General features: G+C 32.6%; 2 protein-coding genes across 7 annotated transcripts; one reads left to right on the top strand and one right to left on the bottom strand.

Annotated features, from left to right (window-relative positions):
• The first annotated feature begins 2 nt into the window (after positions 1-2).
• On the top strand, positions 3-12,838 carry LOC124440105 (low-density lipoprotein receptor-related protein 4-like). 6 transcript variants are annotated; one of them, XM_046990458.1, is made up of 20 exons: positions 3-124; positions 201-271; positions 1,359-1,474; positions 2,399-2,880; positions 4,382-4,472; positions 5,592-5,884; positions 6,147-6,701; positions 6,792-6,920; positions 7,084-7,209; positions 7,614-7,736; positions 7,839-7,961; positions 8,379-8,504; positions 8,674-8,817; positions 9,001-9,132; positions 9,508-9,892; positions 10,464-10,876; positions 11,011-11,148; positions 11,460-11,856; positions 12,048-12,448; positions 12,548-12,838. In XM_046990458.1, exons 7-20 carry the CDS (start codon positions 6,386-6,388, stop codon positions 12,685-12,687), a joined length of 3,093 nt encoding a protein of 1,030 aa, XP_046846414.1. In that variant the 5' UTR covers positions 3-124; positions 201-271; positions 1,359-1,474; positions 2,399-2,880; positions 4,382-4,472; positions 5,592-5,884; positions 6,147-6,385; the 3' UTR covers positions 12,688-12,838. The 6 variants fall into 6 exon arrangements, with proteins under 6 accessions (XP_046846414.1, XP_046846392.1, XP_046846385.1 ...); XM_046990436.1 differs by having other exon boundaries at positions 189-271; positions 2,716-2,880; XM_046990429.1 differs by having other exon boundaries at positions 189-271.
• Positions 12,761-19,270, bottom strand: LOC124451916 (ABC transporter G family member 24-like; the record flags this gene model as incomplete). Its single annotated transcript, XM_047002547.1, is given in 19 exon segments — positions 12,761-13,366; positions 13,573-13,716; positions 13,826-13,885; positions 13,888-13,911; positions 13,914-13,948; positions 14,771-14,883; positions 15,018-15,169; positions 15,279-15,539; positions 15,716-15,828; positions 15,912-15,974; positions 15,976-16,007; positions 16,088-16,141; positions 16,333-16,443; positions 16,719-16,802; positions 16,915-17,046; positions 17,836-18,117; positions 18,439-18,675; positions 18,802-18,887; positions 19,093-19,270. Coding segments are annotated over 19 exon segments (2,445 nt in total), but the record flags the coding sequence as incomplete, so codon positions are not given.
• Between the last annotated feature and the right edge of the window lie 591 nt (positions 19,271-19,861).

Here is a 19,861-nt window from a genome sequence, read left to right as displayed (position 1 = left end):
TGCTTATATGTAGTGTTCAGGCTTCTTATCTGATCTATGTTGAAGTTCTCGAGTTGTCAACGGTTGACTCCTCATCAAACGCGTTAAAGACGTCAGACAGCACCACGTGTCTTCTTCAAACAAGGTAAAATAACAATCATTTGCGTTTATGTATGCGTTCTGCTTTATCAAAGATTGCAGTTTTGCAGGCCTCATTGTAGCATTACCAAATTGACTCCTCAACAAACGCGTTAAAGACATCAGACAACACCACATGTCTTCTTCAAACAAGGTAAAATAACAATCATTTGCGTTTATGTATGCGTTCCGCTTTATCAAAGATTGCAGTTTTGCGGGCCTCATTGTAGCATTACCAAATTCATGCGAGAAACCAAACAGTCTGAATTGCAAACCATTGTGACTTTCTCTCATCGGAAAATGCAGAATTTTGTGAAAATGGACTTACCGTATGTTAGCATGTCCATGTATGGTATAATTGTGCATAAATGTGCGTTTTACGATGGTAAAAATTACTTTGCGAGTGCCTTTTTGATAAGTTTATAGTTCGATAAATGTATTTGATTAATTTTCCTTGTTGAGAAAGTGCATGACTTCAGTTTAGACAATGGCTTCGCCTATATAAGTGTATAATTGCAAAAACATTTAAAGTCTTGCACTCCGTTATGTATTTCGACATATAACGAGACAATGGAAACAGATAATTTACCCTTAAGGCCAAGGTTACTTTGCCATGAAGGCTATGGTTACTTTGCCATCGAGGCCATGGTTACTTTGCCATCAAGGCCATGGTTACTTTGCCATCAAGGCTATGGTTACTTTGCCATGATATGAGAAACAGTCAGTGAAAACAGTCAATGACGAAGAGTTACGTGGTTAAAGACAGCATCTTTGGATTTAATAGTTTATCACGTGATTATCACGAAAATAGTGCAAACACATCCAATTAATTGTTGTCATGACTATGAATTCAAAAAATTCGTGACTGCACCACTGGACTGCACCTGTTCGAGCTTACTGCGCATCTTCAGCATTATTATCTTATAGTTTGTAACCAAGCGATTTAATTACCCCGAAATCGACGAAAATGATCCAGTTGATCGTTTCCATGACTATGATATTGAAAAATTGGTATAATGGCGCATGCCCAGATGATTTTCTTATAGTTTGTGACTGGAGCAAGTGAGTTACAAAATACGAGTGTTCTGCATTCACTAACGTGTATGTAGTTTTTGTCATCGACTGAGGCGAAATATACGAATTTTGGTGTCATGTTGTAACACTGTGCAAGCAATAGCGAGCATTAAAGTACATGTCCAACAAAATTTTGTAATGCGCAACATCTCTTTTTACCAAAACAGGTTTTTGTCGACATAAACAGATTAGAGAATCCATCTGTACAATTATAAATTATGGAATTTATTTACACTGGCAGATCAAATATTGGCAAAAATACAGTACAACAGCCTATCAAATTGTAAGTTTTTCTCGTAACCAATAACATTTTTATAAAGATTTTCAAATTTAAATTTAGCCGCTATGATTTATTTTGCGAACCCCTACTGGTTTCTGGTTGGGTATATGTGATGTTTAAAATTTGGTAGCTACGGTTTTCTCGCCTCATCTTTTGTTTGATGAAAATACTCAAATTGTCAATGAATGGTTAAATAGTGTAAAAGAAATTTTTTGGTTTTTTTATAATTTCTTTTATGTCTTAGTATAAAATCACAATACATAAAAAGCCGCATTTAATATAATTTGAAAATTTCTTCATGAATCAATAAGCCGAATTTGAAACTCATTACACATCAACATAAAAGTTTTTTCAATAGGTGTTACTATAAAAATCAAACTGAGATAAGTTATTGCATGAAAACAAGTGTTTTGAAAATATATTAGCATTCTTCAAAGGAGCTCTGTACTGCTTTCAAATAATTTCTTTAGGACGATCATCACAATGATTTTCGACGATACATGCGCAATTGAGCACATTAGTTGGAAGAGCCATCTTTAGAAGCTTGATGAAAAGGATTTATAAGTGTTCAGACTGTTAAGTGTTAAACGATCGCTGCACTCATTGCGATCGTCATTTTCACACGGCTTATGTTCATGCAAGAATTTCCTATTGACTTGGAATGTGAATCACATAAACAAGGAATGTGAATCAAATGCAAATTGAAATTCATTTGCTGATCGTTATCTTGTTGAGTTTTACTTGAAACGGAGGTGATTGTACTGTACTTAATTTTTGATGAATCATTGATGAAATTGAAAAAGCCGTAGTTAATCCTCATGCAACGATGAATGATCTCAGCGTAACAGCGTGCATTAGGAAAAATATATGCTTTATTTCCGTTCAATCTTTATCTGTGCTCATATCACCGATAAAATCCTGTTACAGCCAAGCAAAGAAGTAACGACACACGCATTTTACACATGATGACTGCTAAATCAATTAGTGGAATATGCTGTGAATGGGGAAATTGTCTCAAATTTTCTCGTGCTGAGACATTGACATTAAAATCAATAAGTAAAGTGGAAATATTTGACCACTTGCTAGAACATCGTGCAATCTCAGTGATCAAGGAAGATTGAATGGAATTTAGTTTACATAACGTCGCGTCGTGTAAATAACACAAATATCCTTATTAAATCAAACTGCGTGATAATCCATGTCAAATTCCCATGAGTAAATTTTCTCAATTCATAATAATATAGATCATTACGTTAGAAGTGATCCCATGGCGTTGATATCTATCAATTGAGAAAACGCAAGTGGCGATGAATTAGGCAGCGTATTTGTCCTTGTGGATGTTTGTTCACACATTATATTCTCGACAAGAATGTAAATTGAGAATCATCAGCACTGTAAACTCGCTATTGGTATGTAATTATAATAATTTGCGCATAGCCCTGCACTATTAATGTTTTTTGATTTTTTCGTTAATTGTGTACAAAGTGTAAGGTATGCGTGATTTTTTATTTTATATGAATTTTTGTTTTAATTACGTACTGAACAAACATGTCCTCGAGTACATGCTGTTGTAATTGATTTCGTCCTCAATGTTAGCACTTATCTTCGGGGTTTTTTAGGGTTAAAATGTAAACCGAGGGCTTATTCTTGAACTCGGATTTGTTTTAAAAAAAATATTTATCTTGTAACTTTTTAATTTTGCCCAGCCCCTAAGAACTGACGGTTGAATAAAACGTTTGTTTATATAAATAAAGAATTTGCGCTTGTATGTAGTAAATGTATCGGTGTTTGATCTTCACGCATACAGATGTTTGCATTTCAAATCTTTATCTATAACAATTTAGTCTAATCCCTAGTTGTTTGATCATCTAAAGCAATTAAAATCCTGTATTGTATTATGTTGTCTTATCATTTGCTGAAACTGTCTCTTAAAAAATAATCGTGCATGATGATGAAAATGTAAGTCTATAGTTATATGTGAGTGAGTGTTACTAAGTGGTGTCAAATCAACAATGAAGATCATCATCAAAATATTTGCCTTTCTTTATATTTATTTTTTATGATGAGTAGTAAATACCATAGGTTTAAACATATGTCTGTGTGCGTTATTATTGTAGTATGGTCTTTATATAAACTCGCGGAACAACTTCTTTATTGTTCAATTGCTCTCAAGACTCATTTACAGTTAATGGTAATTGGCAGTTAACTTTATTGCGACAAAGATGAGTATAGAGTATTGAATTACTTACAAGATCTATTGTATTCTTGAGAGTGACACCTGAACCTTAGTTTTATGTTTCTTTATACTTTGGAAGATGCACTTACAACATTTGTGATTGTGACTACATTTGAGTATGATTTTGTGGTTTTTCAAGTACGTCTGAATATCTTTATACTGAAAAAATCTTACTTGGATATCATGTAAGATGTTATTTTAATTACGCCACCCATTGCAATATAGACAGTTTACTGAAGAAAAGCGTCTCTTTTTGATTGTCTGATTTGATTACGAGTCGGTATAAAACATACATTATCTCAGTGGGATTTATTACTGAATGTTACTATTCGTACACCTATCTTGACAGAGGGGTTTATATATTGTTTGCTGAATAAGATGTCTTAAGTCGTCGAAGAAAAAATTAAATTATTGGTTTGATTTTTGCCTTGAAAGTCAATTGTAAAATTAATGCCCTCAAGCATTTGCTATAGAAAACAGATTGCTGTGATAATTCTTCCTATCTAGCTAAGTTACGCGGTTTTCAAAAATAGAAGAATCTTCATGATCTGCTACTCTGCTTGTGTATCTGCTAGATTTCTTACTCCATTTATTCGGTATTGTACTGATAGTCATTGAAAACTTCATGCATGCTCTCAAATTTTTGATAACTTCTACTTGTTTTGCGTTTCTAGGTAGTTTGTGTTGCTTCGTGTGAGTTGAACAAGATGTTTCTGTTGGTGATGTTATCTATTTTTGTCAGAACACAATCAATATCTCGACAAGGTACACGAGCTTCTCTTCACTCTTAGATGTAGAACATATGTACAAAACTCGTTAACTCGTGTTTATAATTGTCATTCACACATGGGATAAAGTTCAGGCGTATAAGAAAATGTTTTTTTTTATTTTTGGAATTCCCTCTAATTTTTCCTCTGAAACTTTGATGAAATTCTTAGCTTACGAACACGCAAGTGAGATAAAAAGTTCCATTATACCAAACAGATTACAGAACTTGATGTGCAGTAAATCTTTACTACTTAATTTTATGTAAAATTAAAAACAATGACAAAGTCAAAAGTTCAAAAGGGTGCACCCTATTATACACCTTTGATCGACAACACGTAAGAAACTATACATAATTATGATGAATTTATATTAAAGTACCTGTTGCTCTTCAGAGTACGAGACTTATCACGATCGCGCATTGTGAGACACTATGCTCATTGCATTTTTTTTACTCATTTTTGACCGCTCTTCGTTTAGTCATAAAAACTGTTCATCCACCAGGATTGCACATTAACAGTTTCCTTAAAGTTGTTTTTTCGTTATTTTTGTAATGGAGAAAATATCATCACTCTCTATCTAAAAATGTAAGAAAATAAAGAAAAATTTATTTCTTAGATTTTTTGTTTGAAAATCTTTCACTCAATGTATCTATCTGCAGGAGATTGTTTGTCACCAATAGCGATAAACGCTAATTCCCCTTGAGATTTATCATTTCTTTAGTGTATTGTACTTCGTTGTCTTTCGAACCTCTCATAAACCTATAGTGATGTAGGTAAATATCCTCAAATGCCCCACATTTGTTCATTTTCAGCACAAGAAAATTTTATTTCATTATTTGTTGCTGGTCTGTGCCCTTATTTATGAAGCTTTTCAACTATAGTTGTGTTTGATGCAAAGTATCCCTCGACTATAGACAACTTTTATTAAGATGATTTGCTCTCTAAGAATATTGTATCCCTCGTATTTCTAATCGTATAGCGCGAGAACCGACAAACTTAACTGCATGATAAAAATATCAAATGCATTTTACATAATCATATCTGAATGAGTGACTATAGCCTAATCAAATTAAATGCGTATATTCAGCTCAAAATAAAACTTATTAATTTTTTGTAGAAAGAGCATTTTTTGTGGGAAGAGCTTTGAAAGTGGTACCTGCTGGTGGTTACTTTCGGCAAAATGAACAAGTTACATTGTCATGTAATAGTACAGACGAACATCATCAGCCTTTTCCTGTTATTTGGTTCAAGAATAATTTAATTATTGCCTCAAATGGATCTAATGTCATCATTGATGATTATAGATCTTTGACAATTATAAAGTTTCAGCAAGAAGATGAAGGCTTTTATCATTGTGAAACTCACCAAGAAAAGTTTTATACAGCCCAGTTGTTCCTGTCATATACAGCAGTTAGTAATTATACTTCTTTCAAAATTGAACGATTTCATATATGTTAAAATAAACGTTAAGGCATAAATCTACCAATTGAGAAAGAAGATTTTCCGTTGTTTGACTTTGTTTGTCTGTTGAGTGTATCATTTATGTATTATTGTTTCCAAGATTATCTTTAGCAAGATTATTTCTTGTGGAAAAGTAATCATTTTATAACATACTGAATATGTATTTGAATATTGAACTTGTGTAGAATTTAATTTTCTCCACTATTTATAGTACCGCTTTATTTCGTTCAACATCCAGTCAACGTAACTATACAACGTGGTTCTGTTGCGTCTTTTTATTGTTTTGCTGATGGAAGTCCCAAACCTTCAATAACATGGTTGAAAGACAGCGAACCCTTGTTATCAGGACAGAATTTTGGTAAAATTCAAGTTTTGGAAGATGGAACATTGGAAATTGGGAATGTTCAACTACAAGACGAAGGATTGTACACGTGTGTTGCGAGAAATAGCATGAATGAATCACGTGAGAGCCATGCAAGTCTTACTGTAATGTATCCACCAAGCATTTTAAACATAAGCAGTAACATTTCAGTGGTAATAGACGCCCCACTTTCTGTTGAATGCAAAGTTAAAGGCTATCCTGAGCCCACGATCACTTGGATTGTAAAAAGTGATATAGACCGTGGGTTTGTTCAGACAGTTACACATGATGGAGTACGTCGATTGTATATTCCTAAAGTATCAGATCATCATCACGGAAAAGTTGTTTGTGAGGCGAAGAATAAACTTGGGATTGCGAAAAAAGAATTGTTTTTAGACGTTCAAAGTAAGTTTTGCTAATTTCAAATCATCGAAAATTAAACTTTTGTTTAGTGCCTTTGTTCATTTATGTTCATTGAACATCGTGGATGATTAGGACGAAAGTGCAATGTGAAAACTGAGTTCAGTTGTGACTACATTGGTAAGAGAACCATCTGTATTCCCAACGTTTGGGTTTGTGATATGGATAATGACTGTTCTGATGGTTCTGATGAATTGAATTGTGGTAAGTTTCCAACATGAAGAAGCTTTTGCTTTAGTTCATCTATTACTCGTATTTGTGTTTACAAAATTTACATTGTTACTATAATTAAAAGTTGTGATTTTATATCTATACGGCAATAAATTGATTGAACTTTATATCTTCAACATCTTTTTCACAATTATAGTGGACCTACAGCAATGTTCATCATTGTACGACTTTCCCTGCAGTAATGGACGTTGTATTCCTTGGAGTTTGACGTGTGATGGTGATAATGATTGTGGAGATAATACTGATGAACATAAAGATTCATGTATGTAGATGGTCTTCTCTAGATGATGATTAAGTATATAATGAAATTCCATATATTTCTCGCTCATCTTATATACATAGTAAATGTATTATTGCTATACTAAAATTGTTGTGCGTCTTGACATGACAAGAATCATGACAGAGATCCTGCTCAATACAAATTTTACCTTATGACGCGCTCAGTATAGATGTGTTCCATAAATTAAGTGTTCTTATTCAAAAACCTTTGAACGCTCTGTAAAAGATTTTATTTGTATGAAATGTTCGTCGTTTTTTCTTACTAAAACATTGTTTGAAAATAGTGCCATCAATATACATGAAACAGCGCAGTCCACAAACTCCCCATTTGTCTACCTTTTGTAAATAATTAATCATTCTAAGTTAAAGTTTACATTTCTTTTGCAGGTTTTCACAAATGCAAAACATCAGTCTTTTTTACTTGCCGCAATTGGAAATGTATTCCAAAGATATGGCGTTGTGATCAACATGATGACTGTGGGGATAGCAGTGACGAAATGGGATGTGACAGTACGTTATGGGCAATATTTGTATATCGTTTCATTGGGCCATATTTTCTATAATGTGTGAATAATCAACAGTAAATATTGTATTTGATTTTTTTTACTTTAGAAATAAAAAAATCCTGTGCGACATCCGAATTTCAATGTGTAAAAAGTAAGAAATGCGTCAAGAAATCGTGGGTTTGTGATAAAGAAAAAGATTGCTCCGATGGCTCAGATGAAAATAACTGTGGTAATGTTTTCATCTATTTCATTGCTTAAAGTGGCTTTGAAATTTTTTTTAAGTGAAGTCGAACTTCCTGTAAGCAACAACCTGCAAACTTTCGCCTCGAATTGTATTTTTGTATGGGAACATTTTCAAATACACATTTCTTTTTTTTCTCGTGCTTAATGAAAATCAACGAGAGCTCCTTTGTTCTTTTATTCTCTATAGCAATAATTAAGGCATTGCAAAATAATTGCTCAACTGGTTGTTTATGAGAAAGCGTGTATAAACTATCTTCTGTACATAAATCATTCATAAAATATTTATCATGTATTTGATTAATGTTGTATGTGTGGTGTAATGGAAAAATAACATAACCTGATGATGTTGAGTGAATTTTTTTTAGAACTTCCTCAATCACATTATTTTACTTACGTATTATAGAATATGCCGCTTGTGGAGCTGATTCATTAAAGTTTCCTTGTAGTAATGGTGAATGTATTCCGTTGCCATGGAAATGTGACGGTGAATACGATTGTACTGACAGATCTGATGAAAATGAATGCAAAGGTTGAAATATATATTTTATGTCATTATTTTTATTTTTGTAATTTGAAACTTCGACAAAAAATATTTTGCTGTGAATATAATTGAAGGGTCAAAGGCAATCCTTTTTCGGAAAAAATAATGAAAAGATAGATTTCGTGTGTATAATAAATAATTGATTTATTTTTTTCAGAAAAACCATCTATTGATGGTGAAGTTATGACGAGTAAATGTAGTAAAAATGACCACAAATGTGATGGTGTATGGTGTATTCATAGTTCATGGTTGTGTGATGGTGAAAGAGATTGTCGTGATGGTTCTGATGAAAGAAATTGTGGTAACCTTTCTCTTATGTATTTACCTACTGGTTTCTTCAAATGATGTCTCTATGTATAATGGCTTGTTGTACAATTGTCTTGTATATGTTTTTAGCATTTTCCAATCTCTTTATGCAGCGAAAATTTTTGTCGTAAAGCCAAGATTTCAGTCTTCTAAACATTAGAATATATATTATCTCTAGGTAATTCACTTGTATCTCGTTCACGATGTCAGCAAGATGAACACGAATGCGATGAAAAATGTATCGCAGGGAATAAGATATGTGATGGTACTACAGATTGTCTTGATCTATCTGATGAGAAATTTTGTAAAGGTGATAAAGATTAAACTATACATTGTTATATAGACATCAGGACACGTACAATTTATAATATTTGTCTATCTAGAATTGAAAATTGGCTTGGAAAATTAGTTCGAAATTTTGTCACAAGTTTGAATATTTTGTTGGCATTCATTTTAAACACTCAAAGTTTTCTTGAATGCAATGTTGCTTTTTTATGTAAGATCTCTAACAAATTGTGTGAGATTTAATAAAAAAAAACTCCATTTTGAGTCAACGAATCGAAGTAAAGACTCAACACCTGCGTCACGAAGAAACAATTATGCAAACAATCTGCATGTTATTTCATAAAATTTTTCTGTTAACTTCTTACAACTTTACATGTCATTAATGTTTTTTACGTTCTAGAATATATTCTCTACAGTTCTCAGACCAGCATAAACAAGCTCGATCTACAGAGCTATGTTTCAACTGTTCTCATCAGTGAACTATCAAATGCTGTGGCAATTGATATTGATATCGAACAGGATATGGTATATTGGACTGATATAAACCAAGACAAAATACAACGTGCAAATATTGGAACACATAATCAATCATTGGAGAATGTAATTCAGTATAATTTGGAAAGTCCCGAAGGAATTGCCGTTGACTGGATAGGGAAAAAATTGTACTGGACTGATAGAATTCCCGGAAAGATTGAAGTGTCTGAATTAAATGGAAGAAACAGAGCAATTTTGATCAGTGAAAATGTTCATCGACCAAGGGCTATTGTTGTTCATCCTAAAGACAGGTACATATGTATACATGTGAATCAAGAAAATGTTCTGAGTACTTTATTGTTGTTCATCCTAAAGACAGGTACATATGTATACATGTGAATCAAGAAAATGGTCTGAGTACTTTATGTCTTTACCACATAATATATGTTTTCAACTTCTGCCAAAGTTTGACATTTTCGTGAAAAATTATTTATTTTGATCTACACTTTATTTTAACGAAGCGGGTTAAACTAATCACAACAAAATTTCGCAACAAAAAGACTTCGATAATGTGTAGACTTTGTTGTTTATAGGACTTTGTTGTGTATTGGACTTTGTTGTTTATAGGACTTTGTTGTGTATTGGACTTTGTTGTTTATAGGACTTTGTTGTTTATAGGACTTTGTTGTTTATAGGAATTTGTTGTTTATAGGACTTTGTTGTTTATAGGACTTTGTTATTTATAGGACTTTGTTGTTTATAGGACTTTGTTGTTTATAGGACTTTGCTGTTTATAGGACTTTGTTGTTTATAGGACTTTGTTGTTTATAGGACTTTGTTGTTTATAGGACTTTGTTGTTTATAGGACTTTGTTGTTTGTAGAACCTTGTTTTGGACTGAGTGGGGGAAAGTCGCTCAAATCGAGCGATGTGGAATGAATGGTGATGCAAAGACTCGTGTTGTTTTAGTCAAGGACAACATTTACTGGCCTAATGGAATAGCCTTGGATTATCAAACTGAAAGACTATGGTGGGTGGATGCTAAAATAGCAAAAATTGAAAGCGTGAATTTGGATGGAACAAATAGAAGAACGGAACTGGACGGAAACGATAGAGATCTTGGTCATCCATTTTCTTTGGATGTCTTTGGTGAGGGTATATTTTGGAGCGAATGGCGACAAAATTTCCTTTATCGTAGCACGAAAAAAGATTTAGACAAGATAGCGATCATGAAACGTTTAAAAAATATGATTCCTATGGATATAAAAGTTGTTCATCCACATCAACAAATAAAAGGTATTTACATTTTCATATTTGTAATTGTGCTGTCAATTGTTGATGTTGTCTGTTTTCATGAATGTCTAACTATAAATTTCTAAGGAAAATTTTGAACAATTTTTTGTTATAACGATTGTATATTGATGTTTTAGAACTCAATCCATGTGGTTTAAATAACGGTCAATGTAGTCATTTATGCTTGCTATCTCCTAATAAAGAGCAACAGTTTTCTTGTTTCTGTCCTACTGGTATGAGACTATGGAAAGATAATAAAACATGTACCATAGAAGGTATGAGATAAAGCAATTGTTCTTATCGAAAATTGTATTAACATTTGACTAGAATGGCAGACTTATCAACTAATTGGAGTAGATGACGAGTGTAGACTGTGTTCACTTAATCAAACAGAAAGATTAAATGAACGAACGAAGAGTCTTACCCAGAATTTTCATAACTATAAGGGACAAAGAAAATTGTTAATCATCTGAATACAGTTCGATATTTTTTTTATTTATTTATTGCCTATGAATTTCTGCTCATTGATTCATTATGGAATTCATTTTGTCAGTATTAAACTTTACCTAATCGATTTATTTTTCAGATAGCCCACCCTACATTTTATTTGCAAATGGTGAAGGAATATTTTATTCGGACATTAATCTACAACATATAAGTCCTGTATTAGCAGGACTTGCTGGAGGTGTTGCTGCAATTGATATTGATGTAAAGAACCAGTATCTTTATTGGTCTAATGTAGTTAACGACACCATAGAGCGCGTATCGTTGAGTCATATCGGCGCTGTAGAAACTGTCATAAAAGATTATCTTGATTTAGTCGACGGAATTGCTTTTGATTGGATGAATAGGAAATTATATTGGACAGATGGTGGAAGAAAAGTTATAGAGGTTGCTGATCCTGAAGTGAAGAACTCTAGATTAACATTGATAGACGAAAATCTCAGTAAACCAAGGGCAATTGTATTGCATCCTAAGAGTAGGTAAGAACAAGCGAGGTGGAAACGTTTGAAAAACTAAAATAAATAGGAAATTTAATGAGAACTGTAAAATTTAGTAAGAACATCGACAAGTAAAAATGTCGATGCTGTTGAAAGAACATTTGTAGCAGTTTATTAACTTATCTTAATGTGATAGTAAAATTTGCTTCGATTACAAACTAACATTTCTTTAGATACATGTACTGGAGCGACTGGGGCTCAAATCCTCAGATTGAACGATGTGGCATGAATGGAGACTTAAAAACACGAAAGGTTGTTGTCAAAGGTATGTTTGGATATCCCAATGGATTGGCCATCGACTACCGAGAAAATAAACTTTGGTGGGCGGACGCCATGTTGGATAAGATTGAAACGTCAAATTTGGATGGTTCGCTGAGAAGAATTGTTTTGGTTGAGGAATCTATCCATCCATTTGGTTTGGTTGTTTATAACAATTCTGTTTTATGGACTGATTGGGTGGGAAATAAAATATATAAAGCTGATAAATTGCTGGGAAAAATCTACTTCTCTAAAGATGTTGGATCATACACACCAACTGGAATTCGAGTTGTTTACAAGAATATGCAACCCAAAGGTAGTAAACGACTATACTGTTTATGGCGTTCCTATACCTTACAAAGTTAAAAATTTGTACATTTTTTTTCCAAATTCTAACCGCTCAAATTCTTTACAGAGTCAAATCCATGTGGACGAAAAAAGAAAGGTTGCAGTCATCTCTGTTTGTTGAATCCACAACTGCCATATTACAGTTGTCGTTGTCCTAATGGCATGTTTATGCATTCAGACAATAAAACATGTCACAGTTTTGGATGATGTCATCATTGACATAGGTGTATTGGCAGTTAAACTATTGGGGGGATTATTTAATAAAGTAGTTTCAACATACTAATCCAGACATTTGCTTTATTAACCATGATTTAACTTTTGTAATTTGTTCATTAGACAAAATTTATTGAAAGCATAATTCCCAACAAAATTTTATAAATTAACACAAGCATTATTATAAAACAAAACAGAATAACTGTTTTTATCAAGACACTATATTGGCCTCCATTTATGATAATTTTAAGTAAGAATACTAAAAGCAGTAAAACACAAAAGTAATGTCTGTTTTACTATACAAGACTTAACTTAGACAAGACTACGGTATGATCTACGCTATGATATATACGAGTTAAACCCTTGCAAAACTATCCTCTTGCTTTGTTTTATTGCTGTTTTCCACGATTTGTAAACAACAAAAACAATAAAGCAAATAAACGATAAACGAAAGCCATGATAACAATCATTCCCAAACAGAAAGAATAGTTTCCATCTAAACTGTAATGATCTTGAAAAGCGATGCGGTCACGTATTGGACGATCAACGTCAGGATAACGTAATGCCTCCTTTTCAAACAGGGCTTCGACAAACCAACGGATAAATGAAAGGTTGTAAGCAAGTGGTCCAAAAAATGTTAATTTGTCGAGCTTGCACAGAGTAGGAGAAGAACCTGAAAATATATAAATGAAACATGGTTGTGTAACCATAATTTTATTTGGATTATTTTTTTTAAAATTCGTTCTTTTATGAAAAACATAGCTGGCGTTGCATACAGTTATTAATGAATGACGATATGATGAAGTGGTCGTTGTCAGACTTATATCTTATATATTATAGACTTATAAATTTATGAACAAATGATTATACACAACCTACCAGACAACATAGCCATAACTAATACAACAACAACAGATGCCATTTGAGAACTCTTAGGATTAAATATTGTGGATATTGCATAACCAATTCCGGAGCAGCAAAACTGAGCACAAAATACAGCTATGTAATGCGAAACGAAATAAGCTGAAAAGTAAAAATGAGGGAAGATTTAATTGACAGAAACATGTTTTCATTACTAGAAATTATTTTGATGAATTATATGATAAAAAAAATTTCTTCACTTTCTACTCACATCTAGGCGAAGTTAAAGTATACAGAAAGCTCAGGTAGACCAATGGCATAATCAATAAGATGGAATTTGAGCAAAGTTTACAGCAAAAAATAGCTAAACCGATTTACACCAGCAGCACTTTCTCTAAAGATAAAATACAAAATAAAAGCCTAGATGTTAATATTTCCTACACTCCGAAACACCGATCATACTTAGCAACAGATTCGTGCAGTGCTTGTTTTAAAAGCCTTACAACCCAAGAAAATTCTGTTCGTTAAAGGGAAAAGTTAAGGAACATTACAACCAAGTCACTTGATAACAATTGTGACCAACATAAATAAAAGTGCTCATGCTGTTCGCTTCAAAAGTCCGTGATCACGAGACAACGTAGAAAAGCATATATTTTATAACAATTGCTAATTTAAAAGATGAAAGTTAAAAACGATTTTTGCAAATTTCTTTAAAGATGAAATCACAATTAGATATATTAAACTCCGCAAAATAAAACAGATTTAGAAAAAGAATCCTTAAATTACAAAGATGAAAAAGTGTGATGATTTTTGTAGGTATGTTACTGCGATGAAAAGTCCATTAAAAAAATTAAAAGATCCTTTGACATCAAATTATAAAAGATTGCGTATATATAAAACGTAAATAATATGTCAATCTCAGAATATGTCACAACCTCATACGTAAATCAAAGTTTTGTTCATAATTTATTGTCCCTTCGAAGAACGATAAGCAAACTTACATACAGATGTATATTTTTATCAATATCTATATGTTTGCACTAAATGTCACGTCTTAAATAATATATTTCAGTAATTATATAGCATTTACTAATTTCACGTCTGAATTTCTTTTAAAAAAATGCCCGTCAGCCCTTGTTCTAGAACTAATATCGTGTGTCGGAGTGTAAAGTTGAAAAATAAATAAATTCAAGATCAGTCATCTTTTCATAGCTACCTCCAAAATGTAGTTCGGTGATTTCCAAAACATCTCAGAGATGCTAACATTGTCGTCAAACCAATAGCCATTCCACTCATTCTTGTCAAACCAGTAAACTTTTCTAAAGTTACCTTTATTGAATGTTCAAAAATAAAACTTGATGGTTAAATAAAAATTACCTAATAAAACTTAATTTTGCAATATTAGCTATTTGTCAATTTAGAAATAATTTTGCTTGATGGTCTTCAATTTAGAAATATTTTACCTCAAGATAAAGAGCTCCAAGAACAGCCCCAGCAAAGAAAACAAGAAATGTATCAATTAACAAAGTTTTCCTTGATCGATATTGAAGAATAAATTCTCTTTGAGTGAATATGAGGAACTGAACGAACGGGTTAGGAAGTACACGTTTTTTTACTGAAATAAAAAAAAAACAAATATCAAACATTTATGAGCAGCAAAGATCAAATTAGGGAAAATCAGATCAAAGATATTTTGCTTTACTTCTTTTATTATTACTCTTTACCTTTAGTTTTGGGTTGTTCTTCGTCATGACTGGAGATTATAGTACTTTGTAAGTGGTAATTCCAAGCCCTAAATAGATCAATATTTTCATTTTCAGATGACTTCTCTCGGCCATCAATCACATCCATATAAAATTCAGCGGGATTAACATTTGCAGGTGTTTCAAATCCGAGGTTTGAAAAGTATATCTTTGCGTCAGGTACGTTGCCTTGATAAACTGTTTTACCGCCAGGACCAAGAAGCAAAATGTTGTGAAACATTTCTGAAAATTGATAAATGCAGATGATAAAGAACTATGAGCGTTTGTGATGAGCATGGATAAAGCTATTTTCTGCTTGATTTGAAATGGAATTCTCAAATGGTCGTCTTATTTTTCTTAAATAGTCAACAAATTAAATACAATTGTCATATGGCATGACGAACCATTTAAATACTTACGAAATATTTCAAAACGAGGTTGATGTATGACGCAAAACACCGTCAATTTTCCTTGCTCAGCTACTTTTCGTAGTGATCTCAACACAGACAAACTTGATGTACTGTCTAAACCACTAAAGAAATGGGAAAAAGCAAGAATTCATAGGATTGAATCAAAATTTTTCATTATATACAATAAAGTTTGAATGTTAAATACCTCGTAGGTTCATCCAAAAAAAGCAAAGTTGGATCAGCAATCAATTCCATTCCAATGTTTACTTTTTCGTTGTCCTCCAGAAATTCCTCTTGTTTCCTCAATTTATAAGAAAAAGTATTTTTACCCACTACAAAATCGTGGTGGTTTGAATGCAGCATGGTTTTTCAAAAGATTACCTTGTCCCCAATAATCGAGTCAGCAACGTTAGAAATTTCAAGATTGGTCAATATCTATACATGTTAAGGAAAAAGTAAAATGATATAGCAATAATATATAATTTACCTTGAATGTCACAAAAGTATGGATTTTTATGCAATAGTGATGTCAAGTTAAAGGACTATATACGTTCATTTAGATTTGATGTTGTATATTTCATCAATAACTTAAAATTTTCGTGATGGATTGACTGTACAAAAATTACCTCGTCTACTTTGGAGTCGATGGTTTTTTTCTTAGTTTCAGTTGGTAAACGTAACATTGCTTGGTAATATAAAACTTCTTTAACTTTTAGATTCCTGTGCATCGTATCTTCCTGTTAAAAAAACATCTTTCATTGCCAAAACTATAATTTTTCTTTTTCGATTTGGAAGCTAAAATTATTATACATCTTTTTATATCTGCAACTGCGAGCTCTTTCAGGCTCAATTCGACTAGTTTCTTACCTAATCTATTCTTCTACCTCTATCTAGTTTCCTTATCACACACCCACACCTTATCATGTTGCATTTGAATCATTACAAACAATTATAATAAATAATCAAACGTCATTTAACCATGTATAAATAAAGAAATTAAAAACAAAATAACCTGAGGAACAAATCCTGTTATAGATCTAAATTCGTTTATTCCTGTTACAGCTTCACCGTTGAATAATATTTTTCCAGTTCTTTTCTAGAACACAAATCAAAATAATGAAGTTAATTCTATTGAAATATTTCAGTTTTTAGTTTTCAATGCATCAAAATGAATATCATAATTTGGAAAATGAACTATTTTATCATACCCCGTAATAAGCTTTACCACTCAACGTGTTAAGGAGAGTCGTTTTACCGGCTCCTGATGGTCCCATTACAGCAGTTACCTCTCCTGAGCGTATATGACCTGTGACTCCTTGTAGTACAACCTTTTTGTTTCCCTGGAAAAGAAAGAATTAAAGCTTATTCTTGGAAAATCTTCAGAAGTTGTGCGCTTCTCCTGAAGTAACCTACACTCCATCGTTTTACTATCAAATATTTTGATGGCCAAGATGTCATTGCAAATGTACATACATTAGATATAAATTAAGATATTGAATATTCAAATTGAGAATATCAAGTTGTTCAATTGCAGGAAAATTCAATTAAAATTAAGCTCTACGAAATTGCAGCAATAAAAAACGTAGATTATAGGTGCTTGACAATGGTTGGAGTTGTACAAGTTGCATGCTTCGTGCATAAATCCGTATATAAATGAACACAATAAATTTTTATGAGCTTTGCTTGCTCAGTGCTCACATTTGTTTAAATTTTGAAGCAAATTTTTGGTTGTGGTCACATTTTACTCGACATTATTAAAGGGAAAAATACTTCTACAGTTAAGTTATTTTTGACAAAGCTGACGTTGAAAATATTGCCAAGTTTTTTAAACTTCTGATGTGAAAGTAGCTCCAATTTTAGTAATGAAATTTCCTGGAAAAAATTGTGAAAATATGGTTTACGCCATCTTAGTTTTTTGGGAACTTAAATTGGCTTTGGCCTCATCAAGGTTTGGACAGTCAGATGAAGATGAGCAAAACTAAATCGATTTCAATTTACAAATTACGAAGATCTTGTTTCGTTATACATCAAAACTTAGTTATATTCTCATGTTCACAAAATTAATCAATAAACTATAAATGCATCATTTTTATTATATATTCCATCACGAACCAAATAACAACACTTACAGATTTTAAAGTCAGGCCCAATTCATCAAAGCTTATGTTGATTTTGTATCTTTGTGCTCCCATAATGGCTTCACTTTCAATCTCTGCATCATCACTAGGGATTATCCTCATACGACTTCTTTCTTCCTTTTTCAGACACGAATCGTAGCAGGGTTTAATCTTTTGCCATATTTGATAAATCACCAATAGAATTGTCAACGTTAGTACGATCAAAAGAATTATTAATGGAGCAATGAAGTTGATGATCGGTGCAGAGCTTTTCTTTTTACATCTTGTAAGCCACTGAAAAATGTAAGAAAAAAATATATGGCTTAGTATTTATCGTTCAAACAAGCATCAAAAACAACTACCAGGATTGGATACATGAAGACATCGTTGGACGCATTGGGAATTTGTGATTGAGTTACTAAGTTTTTTGATAAATATTTCAAAAATTTTGCATAGCTTTTGACTGGTTTGACTCCTTTGTCTTTTAATAATTTTTTAGTTTCCAGCAACAAACTGTAGCAAGATGTTATGAATTGTTGAAATCATCTCCACATTATGTTGATGCAACTATGTTTCAAGCAATACCGATTACAGATTAATAAAAATTATACTTGCCGGGCAAGGATAAGACGCAGTACTACCTGGACCACAATAGTACCCAGACTCACATGGTTCTTTAACATTCGGTGCAAGACAATAGTAGCCTCCAGGACAAGGTTTAGGTATGTCAGTACCACCACATAAACAATTCTTATCTTCAAGGCCGTTACATTTTCTTGCAGAAGAGTTCACTATTAGTGGATGTTCATTATTACCACAGCACACACCAAAACCACCACATCGGATATTACCCTATCGATTGTGACATAAGGAAAACATTTAGTTGTTAATATTTCGATTTTCGAAATTTAATAGCGAGTGAGGATAAATATCTCATAAATGCTATAAGCTAACTGAAGCCAACAACGATATACCTACCCTTTCAAGCTTCTTTTCCTTTGGTACACAGTAAGCTCCTGATGGACACGGTATAAGACAGTATAGTTCAGCTGGACAGAAGAATCCTAAATTGTCAAACTGATTTTCAACAAAAAATCTGCTGGTTTTTGTAAGGATTAATGTTGCAATATTTATTTAGAATTTAACTTTGCATTGAAAAATCTTAACAGAAAACCAAACAACCAATAATTTTAGTATCAAATCACACATCACTGATTTTATGAATCATATAAGTATTGTCCGATGCTAAATTTTGAAACATTTGCCAACCTGAAGGACAAGGTTTGGGTTGAGGATTTGGTTCACTTAGATTCAAGTAAAATCCACCTGCACAAGCTTGAGTACGCCAACTATGAACACAATCTTTTTTAGGATCAAACTGAGCACGATACGAAACGGATGTATTTAGCTGATTATCAATGATTTTAGTGTTATTGAAGCTCGTGGGTTTTTGATTTCACACAAGATTGTATTACTTCATTTTCACCAGCAACTGGACAACATTGATGTGTATATTCCGGAGGACAACAACCACCTGGTGGAGGTCGAGGATTTTCTACATAATACCATCATACAGTTGTATAAGGGGAAAGTTAAAGTTTTTTTTACATATGTAAACATCATATAGTTTGCATCATGCCAGACAAAAGGTCAGGATAGTGGGTGTTTTGACTTGTGGTTATCATATTGTTTCTCCCTGTCACAAACGATTAAATGTATGTTATATAACGTAAAAGATTGTGCTAAGCAATCTTCATGAGCCTTTGCAAAATATTTTTGATGTACAGTCAATAATAGTAACTTTTTTAAACAAAGTTAACAAAAATTTACAACTTGGACTATTGTTCTCGTTATGATCGAAAATCGAATCGTCTTTACTATGCAGATGTAAACTTTTCCATGTGATGATTAATCAACAATCACTTAAGGAAATGGCAGACAAACTGCACATAAATAGGTGCATTCTCATATCACACATGTATGTAAAACAACACAACAAGTTGAAACGAATGGAGCTTCAGCCTTCAGTCAATATCAA

Source organism: Xenia sp. Carnegie-2017, unplaced genomic scaffold, assembly GCF_021976095.1.
Source record: "Xenia sp. Carnegie-2017 unplaced genomic scaffold, XeniaSp_v1 HiC_scaffold_1, whole genome shotgun sequence".
Lineage (NCBI taxonomy): Eukaryota > Metazoa > Cnidaria > Anthozoa > Malacalcyonacea > Xeniidae > Xenia > Xenia sp. Carnegie-2017.
The sequence above is the reverse complement of the archived record's forward strand: the minus strand, read 5'-3'. Positions and strand labels throughout refer to the sequence as shown.